General features: G+C 44.1%; 6 protein-coding genes and 1 long non-coding RNA gene across 8 annotated transcripts; 3 read left to right on the forward strand and 4 right to left on the reverse strand.

Moving 5' to 3' along the window:
• Window positions 1-1,239: 1,239 nt before the first annotated feature.
• On the reverse strand, window positions 1,240-5,037 carry LOC108058561 (aminopeptidase N). Of its 2 annotated transcripts, none has more exons than XM_044395660.2 (7): window positions 5,017-5,037; window positions 3,916-4,387; window positions 3,700-3,855; window positions 2,783-3,640; window positions 2,175-2,724; window positions 1,598-2,118; window positions 1,240-1,526 (listed from the first exon to the last, which is right to left on the reverse strand). In XM_044395660.2, the coding sequence occupies exons 2-7, from the start codon at window positions 4,377-4,379 to the stop codon at window positions 1,289-1,291; spliced, it is 2,787 nt and encodes a 928-aa protein (XP_044251595.1). In that variant the 5' UTR covers window positions 4,380-4,387; window positions 5,017-5,037; the 3' UTR covers window positions 1,240-1,288. The 2 variants fall into 2 exon arrangements, with proteins under 2 accessions (XP_044251595.1, XP_070073542.1); XM_070217441.1 differs by lacking the exon at window positions 5,017-5,037 and adding an exon at window positions 4,900-4,990.
• Window positions 5,038-5,670: 633 nt separating this feature from the next.
• Window positions 5,671-6,998, forward strand: mRpS22 (mitochondrial ribosomal protein S22). Its single transcript, XM_017143609.3, has one exon. It carries the CDS (start codon window positions 5,756-5,758, stop codon window positions 6,935-6,937), a length of 1,182 nt encoding a protein of 393 aa, XP_016999098.2. The 5' UTR covers window positions 5,671-5,755; the 3' UTR covers window positions 6,938-6,998.
• On the reverse strand, window positions 6,896-8,220 carry Boh1 (Buddy of Hmr 1). Its single transcript, XM_017143611.3, has one exon. It carries the CDS (start codon window positions 8,042-8,044, stop codon window positions 7,013-7,015), a length of 1,032 nt encoding a protein of 343 aa, XP_016999100.2. The 5' UTR covers window positions 8,045-8,220; the 3' UTR covers window positions 6,896-7,012.
• A 504-nt stretch (window positions 8,221-8,724) lies between these two features.
• Window positions 8,725-9,975, reverse strand: LOC108058694 (protein FAM50 homolog). Its single transcript, XM_017143610.3, has one exon. The coding sequence runs from the start codon at window positions 9,867-9,869 to the stop codon at window positions 8,793-8,795; it is 1,077 nt and encodes a 358-aa protein (XP_016999099.2). The 5' UTR covers window positions 9,870-9,975; the 3' UTR covers window positions 8,725-8,792.
• Window positions 9,976-10,785: 810 nt separating this feature from the next.
• On the forward strand, window positions 10,786-13,337 carry LOC138913452 (uncharacterized). Its single transcript, XR_011419207.1, has 3 exons — window positions 10,786-11,377; window positions 11,765-13,138; window positions 13,196-13,337. It is a non-coding gene; the product is annotated as an uncharacterized lncRNA (long non-coding RNA).
• A 138-nt stretch (window positions 13,338-13,475) lies between these two features.
• Window positions 13,476-14,583, reverse strand: BCAS2 (BCAS2 pre-mRNA processing factor). The gene is made up of 2 exons (XM_017143345.3): window positions 14,425-14,583; window positions 13,476-14,333 (listed from the first exon to the last, which is right to left on the reverse strand). Exons 1-2 carry the CDS (start codon window positions 14,497-14,499, stop codon window positions 13,539-13,541), a joined length of 870 nt encoding a protein of 289 aa, XP_016998834.2. The 5' UTR covers window positions 14,500-14,583; the 3' UTR covers window positions 13,476-13,538.
• A 470-nt stretch (window positions 14,584-15,053) lies between these two features.
• RpL4 (ribosomal protein L4) lies at window positions 15,054-17,567 on the forward strand. The gene is made up of 4 exons (XM_017143479.3): window positions 15,054-15,212; window positions 15,413-15,593; window positions 15,654-16,024; window positions 16,790-17,567. The coding sequence occupies exons 1-4, from the start codon at window positions 15,210-15,212 to the stop codon at window positions 17,438-17,440; spliced, it is 1,206 nt and encodes a 401-aa protein (XP_016998968.1). The 5' UTR covers window positions 15,054-15,209; the 3' UTR covers window positions 17,441-17,567.

Genomic DNA, 17,567 nt, shown 5'->3' on the forward strand with positions numbered 1-17,567 from the left:
CAGAGAAACTCCCAATCCTCATCGGATCCATACTTTATGGCGGCGCAATAAACGATGCTTCGTACATCTTTGGGCACCGGATTCTTCTCGTCAGGATTGGCTGCCGATCGCCAGCTGCGGAAGTAGGCCAAAGATTGGGGCACACAGTCGGGTACCTGGTGCTGGCATGCCCAGGTCGCTACAGGTGTTGAGAATATAGAAGTCGTAGGTCGGGCTCACCTCCCTGGATGTTACGCAGTTAGACTTCTTCCTTCCTCCGCTAATTTGACGAAGAGTGATCTGGGACTCATCGATGTCCAGTCCTTTTGAATGAAGCGTTATGTTGTTGGCATTCAGCAGGGCTTCAATTTGGATTTTCACTGTTCCGTTAAAGCGAAACTCCTCAGGATTTTCCAGCCGAGTTGGGTTGCGCAAGTCATACTTCTGCGGCCAAAGAGCCACTGGCAGGCGATAGTGGTTATAGCTAGAATCAGCCTTGGTTAAACCCAAGGTAAGGGTGACTACCAGTAGTAAAGACCACTTCATAGTCGATTCTTGGATGATAATTTTAAGGATATGATTATTATTTTAAATAGGGACCCTGTCAGTTAACTAATCGGTCAACAAAATATGGGCACACATCTAGGTGATTTTAAAATCATATTAATTGAAATAACTATAAGCTTATCTCTTACACACGCTGAGTCTATGAACTTAGAAAATAATCAAATTAGGTAATATTTTTTACAAAGAAAGTATACGAAAAGAAAAGGGCGTAATCGGATTTAAACCCAGCATCAATGAAAATCAAATATATATAATAAAAAAATTACTACAAATGTGTGCTATAAATGTATGAAAATCCCTGCCACAACGTTATTTTTCCCTTTTAAAGAATATTTAACTTATTATTAATTATTAGTTATGTTGTTTCGCAAAAAGTTATATTTTTTACCCGTACAACTTTATTCTGAACGCTTAATAGACTTCCTAATGCAACAGAGTACGAGGACTGAATGTGAAAAATGTAACGTTAGACACCATTTAAATATTTTATGAGCGCCTTGCGTAAAGAGAGGAAAAAGTGAGATTAGTTGAGCAATTAATATTGTTATCATGGATCACTTCCCTGAAATAAATTGAATTGAATTAAGTAAATAGAATTACTTGGCGATCCGATAACCTATAATACTAGTGCTAATCACAACTCGACTAAACATTAACTAGGAAAAGATAGTTGGCCAAATATGAAGTTAACGCTTTAATAAAGAGGTTTCTTATATTATACATTGTAATCTTAACAATAAGGCTAGAAAGTGTTCAGAAGCTTTTGAAGAGCAAGGGTGAATTTTTCATAATTTCGCTCCTTCCATTGCACGTTGGTCAGTATTATCTCCAAAGCTTGACTAGTTGCCTGTTCTACGTCCTTGAACACTTTTTTAGAATTTACGATAAAGGTTTTAAACTCATTGTAGTCCTTCCTGGTAAAGATTTGTTCGGAAAGCGGCGCTAAAAACTCAGCCATGTACTCAGATTGAGGATGGTAGCTAAAAACAAAAGAAAAATGGTAGTTATAAATCTTTCTTAGAACAATAGAAAATAAATAAGCTTTACTTACAACTCGGAGATTGAGTCCACATTTTCCATCAAGTACTTTTTGGCCAACAGAAAGCCTATATTGGTGGAGGCAATTGATTGGAAAACCCCGGCTGAATCCTGCTTTCGAATGGCTCCCTTTGCATCGAAAATCCTCCCTAGATAACGCTGCAGTTGCCACACCTCCAGCGAACAAGCCAGAGAATCCATGATGGTTTCCTTTTCGGTCGCCACATTTGCCTTCTGATACCGCGTCCATAGGAACTCCCAATCCTCGTCAGTTCCATGCTCAATAGAAGTGCAGTACACGATGCTACGAAAGGCGATGGGCACTGGATTATTCTCGTCGGGATTAGCCTCCGATTGCCAACTGCGGAAGTATGATAGCGACTGGGTTACGCAATCGGATACCTGGTACGAGCACGCCCAGTTCGCCACCATCGTCTTCAAAAGGATCTGATCCGGCTGTTGAATTGCAGGATTTGTATCGTTGATTCCGTTGAGATCCTCGTATATCGGGGTAATCAGCTTCCTTATGTAGCGCTGTTGATAAAAGCTTGCAGTTGGGGGAAATACCTTCTCATGAAAAACATACACACCTTGAAAAACTTAAAGTTTGGCGTTTGTCGGAAAATGCCATTTACAGCCTTTAAATTGTCAAAAACCGATTTCCAGGGAAGGAGCTCCCGTTCCCTTTCCACATAACTAATCAATTTAAGTGCGACATCGTAGTCCTGCTCTCCCGTCCAAGCGAAGTACGAGATATCATCTATAAGCTGGGCCCTATTTACCACGTGGATGGTATCGTACTCATCGCTGTTCAAAGTATCGATCAAGAGTTTCCAGTTCTGGGCATCGTAGTTGACCTTATAAGGCGATGACAGCTGGTTGTTGAAGATCACCCACTGATCTGGTCCAGGCAGATCCTTAATTGTCTTTGGGAGACTGTCGCCTGACTCGCTGCACTCCATCCACGTCTGGGGTGCCGTGTTGTTAAAGTCCTTTTCCTCCTGGGTCGTGTAGGTCAGTGGAATCCACCAGCATCCATTTCGGTGTATCCCAGATGCATTGCTATTTAGAAGGTAGCGTTCCTGTGTGAGTTTCGCAGTCCTTGTCGTATAGTCACGTGTTACGTTGATTACGGGATATCTAAAAAATTTAAATATGTTTTTTTCCTTTTTTCTTTTACTTTAATGTTGAAACCTACCCAGTTTGCAGGGTCCACGAGTCCATGATTATCTTAAGTTCATAGTCCTTTGGTAGAGCACCAATTTTATGGGCTGCTTGAGTAAGTGATTCCCAAAGATTATCCTGCTCCGCATTCTTATAAGCGTATCTTTCCAGATACGATTTCAGGCCAGTCCGGAATGACTCTTCTCCCAGGAACAAGTGCATCATGCGCAGAACTGAAGATCCTTTCTCGTACGAGATATCATCGAAGCTCTCGGAAATCTGCGAGACCATTTCAATGGGTCTCGAAATGGGATGGCTACTTTCCAAGGAGTCCCTTCGGAAAATGGTTAGCATGTTGGACACCGACTCCAACTGCATGGATCGCCATTCCGGATGGATGTTCTCCAGGCCCAAGCTAGCCACATAAGTGGCGAATCCCTCGTTGAGCCAAAGATCATTCCACCAATTCATGGTGACAAAATTTCCAAACCACTGATGTGCCAATTCATGGGCAACTGTATTCGCCAGCTCCTGTTTGTCTTCCTGCGAGGAATACTCAGCGGAGTACAGAAGTAAACTCTCCGAGTAGGTGACCAGACCCCAGTTCTCCATGGCACCCGCACTAAAGTCGGGTACGGCGATCTGATCGACCTTCGGAAGCGGAAACTTGATTCCGAACAATTGTTCATAGTATTGCAGTACTTTTGGTCCAAACTCAGCGGCATAATCACACTGATCGATGGCATTAGGTCTGGCCCAAGTGCGGAAAAGAGTGCCACTCGGTAAAGTTGATGGCTTATGGGAGAAATCGTTTATGGAATACGCTACCAGGTAGGTCGACATTGGCAATGACTCCTGGAACTGGGTCCATACGTAATCGGGAAGCGACTCACTGAAAGACAGGAATCACAAATGAATATGTTATATATATATATATAAATTATAATATACTGTGGCTTTGTTTCCTTCACGGGCATATTGCTGAGTCCAGTGAGCTTCTTGTGATAGCCCAAGGTGATCGCAAAGGGTGCTTTATAGCCAGGCTCATCGAAGCAGGGAAATGCCAGTCGAGCCGAAGCCGGTTCGAATTGGGTAATGGAGATCCATCTGCAAGAAAATAAAAAGATCGCATATATTTCTTTAAGTCAACATTTAATCCCATCTAACCTGGTCTCATTGGCCACAGGATCCTCGTAGGAACTTCGGTAATAGCCAGCCAACTGTTCTTGTAATTTCGCTGAAAAGGGCAAAATCAGCTCGTAGACATGGCCACTTAAGAGTTCTTGGCAGGTGTTGAGAATATAAAAGTCGTGGGTGGGATTTATTTCGGTAGAGGTAATGCAGTTATCCGGATTGCCTTCGCCGCTAATTTGGCGAAGAGTAATTTGGGTATCGTTGATAGCCAGATCCTTCGAGTGAAGCGTTATGTTATTGGTGTTCTGCAGGGCTTCGATTTGAATTTTCACAGTTCCGTTGAAACGAAGATCCTCAAGATCTTCCAATATTGTCAGGATGCGCAGGTCGTACTTTTGGGGTCGAAGAGCCGTCGGTAGACGGAAGAAGTTGTAGCTGGAACCCGCCGTTGTTAAACTCAGGCTTAGTGCCCCGCATAATAACAAAAGCCACTTCATAGTCGAATCTGAAGTTGATATAATATAATTGTTTATTTAAATGAATTACAATTATCCTAAGCAGAATACTATTGAGAGATGGATACGTTTTAATATTTTGCAAGTTAATATCTTCTTCCGTGCTATACAAGAAAAATATATTAGCAAAACTTGTTTTCTAGGTATACCATTCAATTTCATACCTTATACTGTTGAGGTCAATAAACTCAAAAGGTAAATAGAAAAAAATTCTAGTCATTATCTACCAAATAAATTTGTCAAACAGAACAGTTCTTATCAACAATATTAAACCCTTGATACTCAATAACTAAAAAATTAGAGCAAAATTAAATATTGTAATGGAAAAAAATCTGGGTAACTGACAATTAGTTAAAATTGATAGTCAGGTCACAATCATATTTTAATGAGCACTATTCCGGAATTAATTACATCGCTGTATTAATTATATGATAATCGCAAAAGCGTAATAAAGTCATACATATACATTGCTTGAAATGTATGCAGTAAACAGTGGAGTTACAACTTATTAACACATATAACAATTTCACAAAATTACCATCTGGTTCTTAATCTCTAATATTCACAAAATAATTTTTTGCCCATATACCATTCTACAATGTATTTTCCATTTACTTACACCTCTGAACACAACGGAGAGCAAACACCGAATGCTGCAAATTCGACGATGGAGCGGAATAAAAAGGTTTTTGAGCATGTAAGTTAGAGGCTCTAACTTAGAGAGAGTGCAAATTTATAGAGAATAACTTGAGATTCTTTTGATTAGCACGAAATCTCTGAGCGGCTAGCTGTCTATAAAATATTAACGGGCGTACTTTCTTATGCATAATCCTTTATACCCCGTAATTATACACGTTACTGATTAAGTAAAAGGGTATCTGTTAGTCAAAGTATTCGTCTAAAGCGTTCTCTCTTGATTTTAAGGTTTTTTTTACTATACTACAAGAATTGGAACACTTCAAAAAATACTGTTATTTTAATTCTAAAAATGTTGCATACTTTTGTACTTCGTGAAAAACAAATAATAACGAATGTTTGCCAGGGGCCGCCGGTAATGGAGGGTCACAATAGAAAATTCGTGTGAAGGGAATAAGGCTGGAATAGTATGCTCGGCGTACAATTGAGAAAGTTTTAAAAAGTGTATTTAATGACGAGTGTAATAATTTTTCGTCACAAATGCTGATTTCAGAACTTTTAAATGTTGAAGGTGCGATCGTCACTAGTTTTTTACCTCGTTAAGAGGTCTTTTTATTTGATTACCATCACTAGCAATCAGTGTTGGAAAACGTCGCTCTGCCATCACATATTTCTTGACCGCCTCGTCTCGTGTATTTTTGTGCCGGATTTTTTGACTGAAAATGCACCTGCTGCGGCACCTTCGCCAGCTGAATGGCCTCCAAGGAGTGCGGCATGCCATCCGCCAGGTGTCCTCGGCGCCCACCAAACCCTCGGCCCTGCAGTATGAGCGGGATCCGCAGCCGCTGTTCACGGATGCCGAGACCCAGCGACTGCTCCAGTCCATGACGCAACTGAACTTGGACAAGGTGTATCGCAAGCGGACGGTGCCGGACAACAGCAGCGAAACCAAGTTCATGACCAACGAGCAGCTGGACAACGAGTTCCAGGACATGGTTGTCCGGGCCCAGCACATGCTCCAAATGCCACCAGTAGTGCAGATCAAAAAGGACGTGGAGCGGGTGATAGCCAAGGATCCGGCGCTCAAGGACTTCGCCAGCACCAAGTACGTGTTCACGGACATCACTTTCGGCCGAAGGCAGTCGGAGCGCAAGGTATTCGTCCGGGAGACGGACGGAACTCTGGCCCACGCCACTCTGGACACCACCAAGCGAATGAACCAGCTGTATTTCCCCCTGGAAGGTCGCCAGTCGTATACTCCTCGCATGTTCGCCCTGGAGGAGCTGCTGTCCAAGTGCCTGGCGGAGCACAAGTACGAGTTTGTGCTGGACCGCCTGCTGGTGCAGTACGAGCCCCATGAGCCGGAGTTCCATAATATTTCGGCGCGCGTCTTCGAGCATCTCAACGAGTCCAAGCAGTTCGAACTTTTGCGCTCCACCCGTCACTTTGGACCCATGGCCTTCTTCTACGCCTGGCACCGCTGCATCGACGATCTGCTGTACGACATGATCCGCCGCGACTACCTGCACAATGCCGTAGAGCTGATTGCCTTGAGCTACAAGGTACACAAAATCCCCGTAAATTACCAGGCTACCCTGACTGAACTGGACAAGCTGCACCGAACGCCGGCGGAGCTTGCGCTGGCGGAGCTAAGGAGCGTCTTCCGACGACAGGATGATAAGCAGAACATTGAGCAGGAAATCCACACGGCCATTGGCAAAACGGAGCCAGATTTCGCCGCCGATGAGATCAGTTTGAAGTTCATTGAGCAGTACATTGCCAGCGAACACTCGCTGAAGAAGGTGCAACTGGAGCTGGCGGTGCAGACCCTCAAGGAAGTCAACCGGGAGAAACTATTGCTGTTCCAGGGTTTGAAGAAGGCCCACGGGGTTCAGGCCTCGTAGGATCTTTTCGCTTTATTGTTATTGATTTCTATATACTAATAAATACCAGCTAGGTCAAAGATTTGTATGCGCCGCTCATAGCTCCTTGAAGAGGACCTTGGAAAGCTGACGGTGATGGCCGAGAATGCACCTCCTTCGGTGCCGCAGGCAAACTCTCTCGCTGCTGAAACGCTTCAGGCAAACGGGGCAACGTGTGGGATCACTTCGGGCCTTGGGCAGTCCATTGTGTCTCCGGAAGAGCACGAGCACTTTCGCTTTGGAACACTTCTGCTGCCTATGTCGATGGATTAGAAAGGAGGTGGTTGTCTTAAAGAAACGCCTGCACTGGAGGCATCTGTAGCACTTCCTGCTGCTGTGTTTTATCAGGTGTTGCAGCAGCTGCATCTTCGAGTGGCACATGGCATTGCAAAGCGGATGTGGGCACTTGAAGAGCATTGTGGCCTTCCTGGGCGCCCGGGCGGGGCAACTGAAATTGTGACGCTTCAGGAGGCGCTCGTGGTCCAGCTTTTGGCCACAACTGAAGCACAGCGCACTGGGTCCAAAGTGGGCCGTCATGTGCGACTGATGCTCCAGCAAAGTGTTGGCTATGTCGCCGCAGATCTGGCACTCTAGCATTCCGTTGGGAAACATGCTGGTGTTCTCGCTGACATAGGTGAGGAATCGGGCGTAGTCGTTGGCCTCCGCAGCCTCCTTGGGCTGCTCCTCGGGCAGGTTCCACTCCACCGAGTCGCGGCGGCACTGAATGCCCACGTCCTTGGTGCTCGGCTCCTTCGTTTGGATGGCGCGCTCTCTGCGTGGAACCGTGGCCTCACTGGCAAACATCCCAGTGGATTCGTTCAGCTTATCCTGCTGTGCGGATTTCGGGAGGGCATCCGCAAGCGAACCATTGGTAATCGGGTCGTGGAGCCCGTTCACCGGTATGGCGTTCTCCATCGCGTACCTCCTCGTCACCCACTTGGTCTCCACGCACACGTATTCGGGCAGCTCGTAGACTTGGATGGGCTTAACTATGCGGACGGAAGCGGGACGAGTGTTGCTCCCGGTGGACACCGTTCGACCGGCGTTCTTCGCCGCCCCGTAATGGATGTTCATCTTGTGGTGGGCCATCCGGATGCAATCAAGTGTCAGCTGATCGATAGCTATTCCTTGCAGGTATACACATATCTATCGCGATATTTATGATCTATTATTTCTGCTAATATTTCGCTTAAAATGTAAGGACGCGCAGTTTTTGCAGGCGCAAAAAAATTGTGTGTTGTCAGTAGTGTTGCTGGTTTAGCTTTTTTCCAGCTATATTTTACTTTTTTGAATTCATACGCTAAAAAAATATTTATTTGAACTACTAATGTTTGACATTGAGTGTTAAGATATAAATATATTTTGACTTCAAATACCAAAATTTTAAAACTAAAGATTTTCCTAAAAAAAAAAGCTGATATTTCACTAAGTGTGCTGTTATGCGCAACAGGATGTTAACTAACAGTCCTGTTAGTTTAAAACTAGAATCTGTAAGAATTTCAAAATATCAAGGGTATTCCAGATATATTTTCCAACAAAATTCTCATTGAAAGTCCATGAATTTCTGCATTTAAACAAATATTATTAGGTGTGCCAGAAAAACAGATCTCCGCTGAATTCGGACTAAATTCAAATAAACAAATATATGAAACGTTTGTATAGGATACGCTTTATGGTTTCCAAATCCGTTTTTAAAACATAAAGCAATCGATTTTATTTATATTTTTCCTAAACAGAATATTTTTTATTTAAACTGATGAATGTTTATTCATTAATTACTTCGTTTTGAACCAATGATGTACAATTATGGTAGAAAATCCGTCCAGTCAGTAAAGCCCTACTTTTTGCTCTTATCCTTATCCTTGATGGTGTACTTGTCGTAGGACTTGGTGGGATCGTAGGGCTCCCATCGGCTGGCGGGGAAAATGTGCTTGTTGCGTTCGTACCAGGAGCGGAGGAGCACCTTGCCCGCATGCGACTCTTCCTTCTCCACGGAGGCGTCGCTGATCATGCGCACGTCGTCGTGAACGTCGAACGTGAAGAGCGGGCCGGATTTGCCGCGAGCCTTGGTCACAATGAAGTCGTAGAAGGAGTAGTGGTGCGGCAGGATCAGATCCTCCTTGACATACATCAGCTGGTCGGCCATCACCGTCTTCAGTTCGATGAACTCCTTGCGCAGCAGCTCCAGGCACTTTTGCAGAAACTGATAGATGGAGTTGCCCTTCTTCATCAGGACGTTGCGACGATGGCCGGAGCCATCCCAGTAGCTGAACGTAATGGAGATGTCCTCGTCCTTGAGCTCCGCCTGCTGCATAACCCATTCCTGGCGCAGTTGCTCGCGCAGTCTGTTCTCCTGCTCCTCGCGCTCGCGATCTGGTAAAAAGGAGGTGTCCACGTCGGGATTTTTGCATATTTTCTTCTTCTTTATGGGCACTATGTCGTCCTGCAACTCCGTCCACTTGGGCTTGACCTTGGGCTTCTCCTCCTCCTTTATCTTGGGCTGCTCGTCCTCCTGGTCGTCGTCTTCCTCCTCCTCGTCCTCATCCAGGTTAAAGGAGAGCGCTTGGATCTGCCGCTTCTGTTTGTTCTTCTCCGCCTGAATGGCCTCCAAGGCGCGCTGCTTCTCCCGATCCTTTTCATCCTTTTTCTGTGCCAGTTTCTTCTCCCGTTCCCGCACTATGTCCTCCTGCTTGGCCTTCATCTCGTCCAGGGTGACCAGGCCGATGGTCGAGGACTTGAGCTGCTGCTCCACGGCATCGTAGTGGGTGGCAAACTTGTTCTCAATCTTGTCCAGCTTCAGCTCCTCCTCGATCTTCTTCTTGCGGAACTCGATCTCCTGCTGCTGGATCTCGCGCTTCTTCATCAGCTGGGCGGCACGGCCCGCCTCGCTGGCGGCACCCTTATAGTGGGCCATTCCTTCTTAATTAAATACTACTCGGTTATTTTCACTAAATATTCAAGCAAAAAAAAGTAAACATCCAAGTAGTGTGACCGTGGCTCGAACATTGAAAATTCCTCTTTCGTTTTCCAAACAAGCCATAATGTAGGGTAATGCCTTAAAACTTTAAAACACTGCCATACTTCTATCTAGCTATTTTTTTTAAATATTTATAATTTATTAATTTTAAATATGGTTTGTTTGGCTTAAAAAGTTATGAAAAGAGTTAGTTCCCAAGTTTTATTCCTTTGTATCCCTGGGTAATTTGACAAGTCAACAGTTTTTGGGAATCCCCTATATGTACGTGTTTTCTTCCTTTATTTTTGTATAATCTTTCCTGATAAGAGTAAAAGAGTAAAGTCGACAAAAGAAACAGTAATTTGTTGAAAATTTGTACAATCGCTTGTGAATTTGTGACTGAAAAATGCAAATATGAGCGCAACTACGATACTTAATCTCAATAATTATTGTTTATACGAAATATTCCGACAAATCAAAAATAACTGCGAGTTGGAACATGACTCACAAAATAGTCGTTCCCAAGTGAATTACTGGGATCTTATTTATTTTGCAATCAGCTTCAAGAGATTCGTCGAAGATTTTCAGAAGTGGAACCGGGTCCTTTACAAGGATCTTCATATTGAGTTTGCCTTTTTAGCAGACACTGAGTCTATTACAATAGATTTGGTAGAAATATATGACTTATTGCAAAACCTTCCTAAAAGGGATAAGGAAATATATTGGGCATTACATGTAAATGCGATCAAGGAAAATAAAAGAATAAACGGTTTTAAATTGATATACCAACCAAAGAAATTTTACCCCGAACATTTGAAAAGGATGCAGGCCCTGATGAATGTCATTAGACACAAAAACACTCTTGAGCGACTTTTAATTCACTGTCATGGTGAGATTCTCCGCAAATAGTATATAACTATTGTGATCTGAACTCTTAGTTTACAGGCTATAGCTTCGAAAATGTGCCGCAGCTGGGTGAATTAACGTCGCTCTCTCTCAATGTTCGAATGGATGCCGAAGACTTGGTACAGTTGTGCCGATCAAATCCTCACTTAGAGTTCATTTCATTCACCAGTACCGAATTATATGGCAGGTTTACAGATATTTTGCCATACTGTAACCAATTGGTTCATCTGCGATTAACGATGAAGGCCGACGCATCAGAGTATGCTGCGTTGTCAAAATTGCCCAAACTTACTATACTGGAACTAAGGGGAAACCACACAGAGGGAACCCTTAAAAAGTTGTTTCAAGGTTTCAAAAATATGAGTCTCAGGAAATTGGATATTCCCAACACTTTGCTCACTATTGAAGAGACGGAGACGGTGATGAAAATCGAGTCATTATCAGACCTTTGGTGTGGCTTCAGTGACATAGCTTATTTGGCACATCTGAGTACCCCCAGTAAAATCAAATTGTACGCTAAGCCGGGTCAAATAATTTTAATGGACCATTTAATCAATGTGGTAAGGAATTTTTCGTTACAAATTGAAAAAAAAGATTTTTTTCGCTTAAATATTCAATTTATCGAGGAACATGAGAAACTGGTTGTAAATCTACAATTTCCTAGTGATAGAGAAGTAGCTGATACATGCCTTTCGAACATTGCTAATCACATAACCCGTACTATCCAGCTTTTAAATGTCGCGCAGTTGTCTTTATCTGGTAATTTTAGTGAAGACATGCTGAAAACTATTTTTCAATGCTTAGCGAGCCAACAGCCACAAATTCTTAGAAAATTAGATATCCCGCAACGGCGTATGATCAAAAACCAATGGATTCCTCTATCCTTAGAACTTGCTAGTACTCTTGCTTCTATTAGATCGTTAACTACCATTGTTAGTGACTTTCAGAATTTGAAGCAAATAATCGCCATGAAAGTCATGCAACTCAATGGTATTACGAAGACAGCAAACCGAGTGGATAGAATTAAAACTGAAGAGTGCGAGATAAGTGTGATCCATAAAAATAATAATGTGAACCTAGTTTTAAACATTGTCAATGTTCCTTTTAATATTGACGTTTTGGCTCCATTGGCCAATTTAAGTAACTTAAAAATTCTGATAATTAGGATAAATACATTCAATAATGAAAGAAAGAAAGAATATCGTTCTTTTATAAGGCTAATTAAGCTAATAAAAAACCTGCAGGAACTGGACATCGAGGAACTTAGCTGCGAAGATCTCATAGAACTGTCCGAAGTCCGAGGCCTGAAAGTCCTTAAATGTGGTTTTCACTCTTTCGCAAGTTTAGAACATCTGGCCGAGTTAAATCACCTCGAGTCTCTAACTATCACCACACATAATAAGGGATCTTTAAGAACCCTTTTTAATGCTCTCGCCTCAAAAAAACATCAAGTACTTCAAAGCCTCAGTATTCATAAGACAGAACTTACTTCCGAAGAGATTTTCCAGCTTGTTGGAATAATTTCCTTGCAAAGATTGCAGCTAGGGTTACCCACTAAAAAAAACTGGGAAAACAAATATAAAAATGTTTCACTCAAGGTTACTTCTGCTATGGAAACCCCTTTTAACTTGGAACTCATCGCCAATCTGCCAAAACTAAAGGAACTGAGTATTTACTTTGATTATGAACGTGAAGCTGTCGATAAAGTGTTAAGGGCTTTAACCTCGCCATCCCCGCGAAGAATGATCTTACTCTCACTTCCAACTCGGGATATAAGGTTGATATCCCAGTTTCAAGAACTGCGGTGCCTTGAATGCTTTGTCTACCAAATGGAGGATGTTAAATACTTAACCTTTCTAAGAAATCTGACAGAGTTACAGATACATAATCCACTAAAGTCTCCAATGTGGGAGCTCCTTAAGGAGCTGAATATTTTATCGAGTCTTCAAAGTTTGCAATTAGATGACACGGAGCTGCAATTTTTAGATGTTGTGGAACTAACGAAAATAAATTGGTTAACTCGATTACGAGTGGGTCTTGCCGAAAAACAGTTCATCATTATGCTGACCCAATTAGAAAATCTGGAAGTTCTGGAAATCACATCGACTCATTACGCAGAGGAGGATGAAATCAACTTTTGTGTTCAACTTATTGAATCATGCAGCAATCTTATATCAATTTCTCTTTATAAATATGATAATTTAATAACAAGAAGTTTCTATGATGCTATCTGGAAAAGTATTAGGCGTCTAAGAAATCCTGAAATTCATCCCCCATTCAAATTGCGCGTAAATTGGACTGGCATATATTACGTGGATGATGTGAGTATATTAATTCAGTAACTTGCGCTCCATCTGTAATCTATTTTTATATTTTAGTTGAATAACTACAATGATGCTTACCTTCAATTAGAAGGATTTCTGGACTCGCCGTTTTTACCTCCGAAATTTTAACAACCTATGTACATTGTACACCCAGAAAACATCTGGCATTACTTACCTGAATATTGCCTAAAACCATTGCCCTGTCTTTGTATTTCTAGTCACATCATTTCGAATTAAAATTGTGTACCAGAGTAAAGGACATCTGATAGTCGGGACTATCGACTATTGCGTTATTGAACCATATTTAACATTTTTGAAATAAACATTTGGTCGGTTTTTAGCCATGTCTTATGTATTTACTCACAATGAATTGGGTTTTTATTTAAGTAGTCTAAATTTACGTTGACTCATTCGAAGCTTCATCACGGTCTTCTGGTTTGTTCTCCTCATTGCCACCATCTGCAACTGCTCCATCCTGATCTCCATCTGCTCCGTCCTGATCTGCATCGCCCTGTTCGTCGGCATTGCTGTTACTGTTGGTGGAACTGTTGCCGTTGCTCTCGGCCTGCTCCTCCTGGTCAAATCCATTCGTGTGCTCTGGCGTGGGAGCCGTGTCATTGGCACTGAGTGGCGGGGTAATGCTCTGTAGCTTCTGCCGGGCAGCATGAACGAGCTTCTCCAGCTCGACGCACTCTGTTTCGATCTCGTAGTTTTTGGACACCAGCAGCACCCAGTGGGCCTCCAGGGAACGCAATCTTTCGCCCGCCTGCGTCTGCGCCTGCTTTCGCTGCCAGTTGACATCCTGGATGTCCTTCTTCAGCTGCTGCAGCTGTAGCTGAGCCTTTGCCTGCATGGCGGTGAATACCTCTAGGTAGGACTTCCATGCCTCCGTGCCGTAGTCGAGCATCAGTTCCAGATTAAGGGATCGCACCCACTGGTGCTCCAGCTGGGCCATTGAGTTCTCGATGGCCTCCTGCCAGGCGGACACCTCGGAAAGCTTGCCGGAAGGCGGCGGCGGCAGTTCGTAGCGCTTCATGGAGAGCGTCTCCATGGGCAGGCGGTTCTGGATGCGCTCGAACTCGTTGACCATCAGAGGAGTCTCAAATGGCGAGGTGGCGGGCAGCGGCAGGTGATCCAGGTAGTTCTTGGTGGGGCGATATCGCCGGCATTCCTCCTCCACCATGGCGAGGGCCTGGGAAAGAATAAGATTCCATTAAAAAATATAATATTATTTAAGGATGCAAGAGCAGATAATGGAAACTCCAGATGAAGCATCAACTCACCGATTCCCTGACGCCCACATCATCGTAGCCGTGATCTATGTAGGGCAAAGCATCCACAATAACCTCGCCAGCCATTATTTATATTTTTTTAGGGTTTTTAATAGTTTTTACCACAAATAAACAAAAATAAATGCCATTCGCCGAACCATTAGGCACTGGAGTGTTGCAGTCCTAGCTATTTTGTAGCTAAAATATAATTTTAAAAATAAAGCCAGAACAATGTTAATAACTAGCCAAAAATAAAAATTGAAATTTTTTAATTTCGTTTTTATTAAACTTATATGTATAAGCCAAAACATTAAATTTTATAAACGACTTCTAAAAAAACATGTAAAGTTAATTTTCTAAATGTTTATTTTTAACTTCGCTATTCCTGGATTTACATTGTGCCAGAACTGTTCAACACGGTAGCTGTTTTATTTAAATAACAACCTGTTTCCTAAGTAGATTAGTTATAATTTTGACGAGTAAGTTTTAAAAAACCCTTAAATTAATTTGCTGATCTATATTTTTTTACTACATTTTTAATTCATATTAAATTTGGGGAAATAAACAAAAGCGTTTGTTTACAGAGCGAATAGCGCTAAAAGCCAGTGCTGGGCAACGTCGAAGCAGCCCTGTTAACCTGACACTAGCCGCTGTTAGCGAATGCAACCCTGCTGCTGAACGCGTTTGGCAGCCATTTCCTGTACTTCTTTCTTTCTTCGTTCTTCTTATTAAAAAGAGGACGTATCTGCGTTTGCAGAATATTAAACACCTTTCATTGGGTTTGAAAATCAACGAAAATGGTGAGAAATGGACCCTAAGACGCCCCGCGACCGCCGCAGAGGCCAAGACACTGGATTTAACACACGAAACGACGGGAAAATAGTGCGAAAGTGTGGCCCTAACCTCCACGTGTTTGGAATGTGCGGCGGTGGCGAAATGCGGCTGTGATGTTGTGTTTTGTGTGATGGCGATAGTAAACTAAAACCGAATCCATTTGCAGAGCTTAGGCAACGCCAGGCCATTGGTCTCCGTGTACACGGAAAAGAACGAGCCAGCCAAGGACAAGAACATCTGCCTGCCGGCAGTGTTCAAGGCGCCCATCCGTCCGGATGTGGTCAACGAGGTGCACCAGCTGCTGCGCCGCAACAACCGCCAGGCCTACGCCGTTAGCGAGCTGGCTGGTGAGTAGCCCCCGCATAACTATCCTGTGCAGTAAGTCTAACCATTATTCCAATCCACAGGTCACCAGACCTCCGCCGAGTCCTGGGGAACTGGACGCGCTGTGGCCCGTATTCCCCGTGTCCGCGGTGGCGGTACCCACCGCTCCGGCCAGGGAGCCTTCGGCAACATGTGCCGTGGTGGACGCATGTTCGCCCCCACCAAGACCTTCCGTCGCTGGCACCGCAAGGTGAATGTCAACCAGCGCCGCTACGCCCTGGTGTCGGCCATCGCCGCCTCCGGAGTGCCCGCTCTGGTTCAGTCCAAGGGCCATGTCATCGACGGCGTCTCCGAGTTCCCCCTGGTCGTGTCCGATGAGGTGCAGAAGGTCCAGAAGACCAAGCAGGCCGTCATCTTCCTGCGTCGCCTGAAGATCTGGGCTGACATCCAGAAGGTGGGTAGCCCGAATTTCTGAATAAGTAGTTTGTAACTAATGTGAGATATTTGAAAGAAAGTCTTATATAGATGGATTTCCACGTTTTTGTGATAACAAGTTTTTGGCATTAGCCATATTAATGTCTTGCAAAAACTATAGTTTGGATAAAGTAACGTAGGCAATGCTAGTAGATTTCATTTCAAAAACTTCCATAGACTTTACAAAACCTTAATCGGCAGCGTGTAAGCAACTGGTTACTTTCCTAGTAGTCAGATGTTTGCTAAGCATTTCTGCGTTGCCAGATAAAAGGCTCTACTACAGGCGTTGCGATGGAAACTTAATCCACAGTTCCATCGCGGTAACCAGAGAGCTACAGTTATTTTCCCTTTCTTTTATTATCAGAATTAACCAATGTGGATTTACTATTTCGTATCCCTTTTTGAATCACAATCGGCAGCGTGTAAGCAACTTGCTATTTTAATGATAGTCAGATGTTTGCTAAGCATTCCTGCGTTGTCAGATGAAATGCTCTACTACAGGCGTTGCGATTGAAACTTAATCCACGGTTCCATCGCGGTAACCAGAGAGCTATAGTAGATTTCCAGTTTTAAGTGTCTTCTGCCTAAAGCAGGAAGTATTTATCCATCCAGATGGACCCAGTCTTAAGTAATTTCTGATAGACCAATCGGGGATTTGTAATGCATACCAAACTTCCTTTATTGTTACTTAAGAAACGCTCACCAGAGACTAATGTTTTGTATCCGTTTCCTCCAAATTCCACAGGTGTACAAGTCGCAGCGTTTCCGTGCTGGCCGTGGTACCATGCGCGACCGTCGCCGCATCGCTCGCCGTGGTCCCTTGGTGGTCTACGACAAGGACGAGGGTCTGCGCAAGGCCTTCCGCAACATCCCCGGCATTGAGACCATCAACGTGGACAAGCTCAACCTGCTGAAGCTCGCCCCCGGCGGTCATGTCGGTCGCTTTGTCATCTGGACCGAGTCGGCGTTCGCCCGCCTGAACGATCTGTTCGGCACCTGGAAGAAGCCATCCACCTTGAAGAAGGGCTACAACCTGCCCCAGCCCAAGATGGCCAACACCGACCTGTCGCGTCTGCTCAAGTCCGAGGAGATCCGCAAGGTGTTGCGCGATCCCCGCAAGCGTGTGTTCCGCAGCGTGCGTCGCCTCAACCCCCTGACCAACGTGCGCCAGTTGATCAAGCTGAACCCGTACGCCGAGGTCCTTAAGCGTCGTGCCGCCCTCGCCGCCGAGAAGCGCACCGTGGCCAAGGTGCTGGCCAAGGCCAAGAAGCAGAACACCGAGCTGGCCAAGTCGCACTTCGCCAACGTCGCCACCAAGGCAGCGGCCAACCGCGCCAAGCTCCTGGCCGCCCGCAAGAAGAAGGTCGCCGCCAAGAAGCCAGCGGCCAAGAAGTAAACTTACTTTCCCCCGAGTAGAGCTGACACACTTTTATATTATAATAAACCACAAACGTTGTATGAATTTTATTCATAATACATAGAGTGCGACAGTAATGCTCATTAAACTCTTAGTCTTAGGCACA

This window comes from Drosophila takahashii, chromosome 3R (genome assembly GCF_030179915.1).
Source record: "Drosophila takahashii strain IR98-3 E-12201 chromosome 3R, DtakHiC1v2, whole genome shotgun sequence".
Lineage (NCBI taxonomy): Eukaryota > Metazoa > Arthropoda > Insecta > Diptera > Drosophilidae > Drosophila > Drosophila takahashii.

Bases quoted from the DNA above. Each gene is read 5' to 3' on its own strand.
- BCAS2 (XM_017143345.3), bottom strand. From the start codon at position 14,499: ATGGCTGGCGAGGTTATTGTGGATGCTTTGCCCTACATAGATCACGGC. The intron at 14,334-14,424 runs GTGAGTTGATGC...ATTCTTTCCCAG, and splicing joins ATGTGGGCGTCAGGGAATCG to GCCCTCGCCATGGTGGAGGA.
- LOC108058694 (XM_017143610.3), bottom strand. From the start codon at position 9,869: ATGGCCCACTATAAGGGTGCCGCCAGCGAGGCGGGCCGTGCCGCCCAG.
- Boh1 (XM_017143611.3), bottom strand. From the start codon at position 8,044: ATGGCCCACCACAAGATGAACATCCATTACGGGGCGGCGAAGAACGCC.
- LOC108058561 (XM_044395660.2), bottom strand. From the start codon at position 4,379: ATGAAGTGGCTTTTGTTATTATGCGGGGCACTAAGCCTGAGTTTAACA. The intron at 3,641-3,699 runs GTATATTATAAT...CCTGTCTTTCAG, and splicing joins GTGAAGGAAACAAAGCCACA to TGAGTCGCTTCCCGATTACG. The intron at 1,527-1,597 runs GTAAGTAAAGCT...TTTTGTTTTTAG, and splicing joins GTGGACTCAATCTCCGAGTT to CTACCATCCTCAATCTGAGT.
- RpL4 (XM_017143479.3), top strand. The intron at 15,594-15,653 runs GTGAGTAGCCCC...TCCAATCCACAG, and splicing joins CGCCGTTAGCGAGCTGGCTG to GTCACCAGACCTCCGCCGAG. The intron at 16,025-16,789 runs GTGGGTAGCCCG...CAAATTCCACAG, and splicing joins TCTGGGCTGACATCCAGAAG to GTGTACAAGTCGCAGCGTTT.
- mRpS22 (XM_017143609.3), top strand. From the start codon at position 5,756: ATGCACCTGCTGCGGCACCTTCGCCAGCTGAATGGCCTCCAAGGAGTG.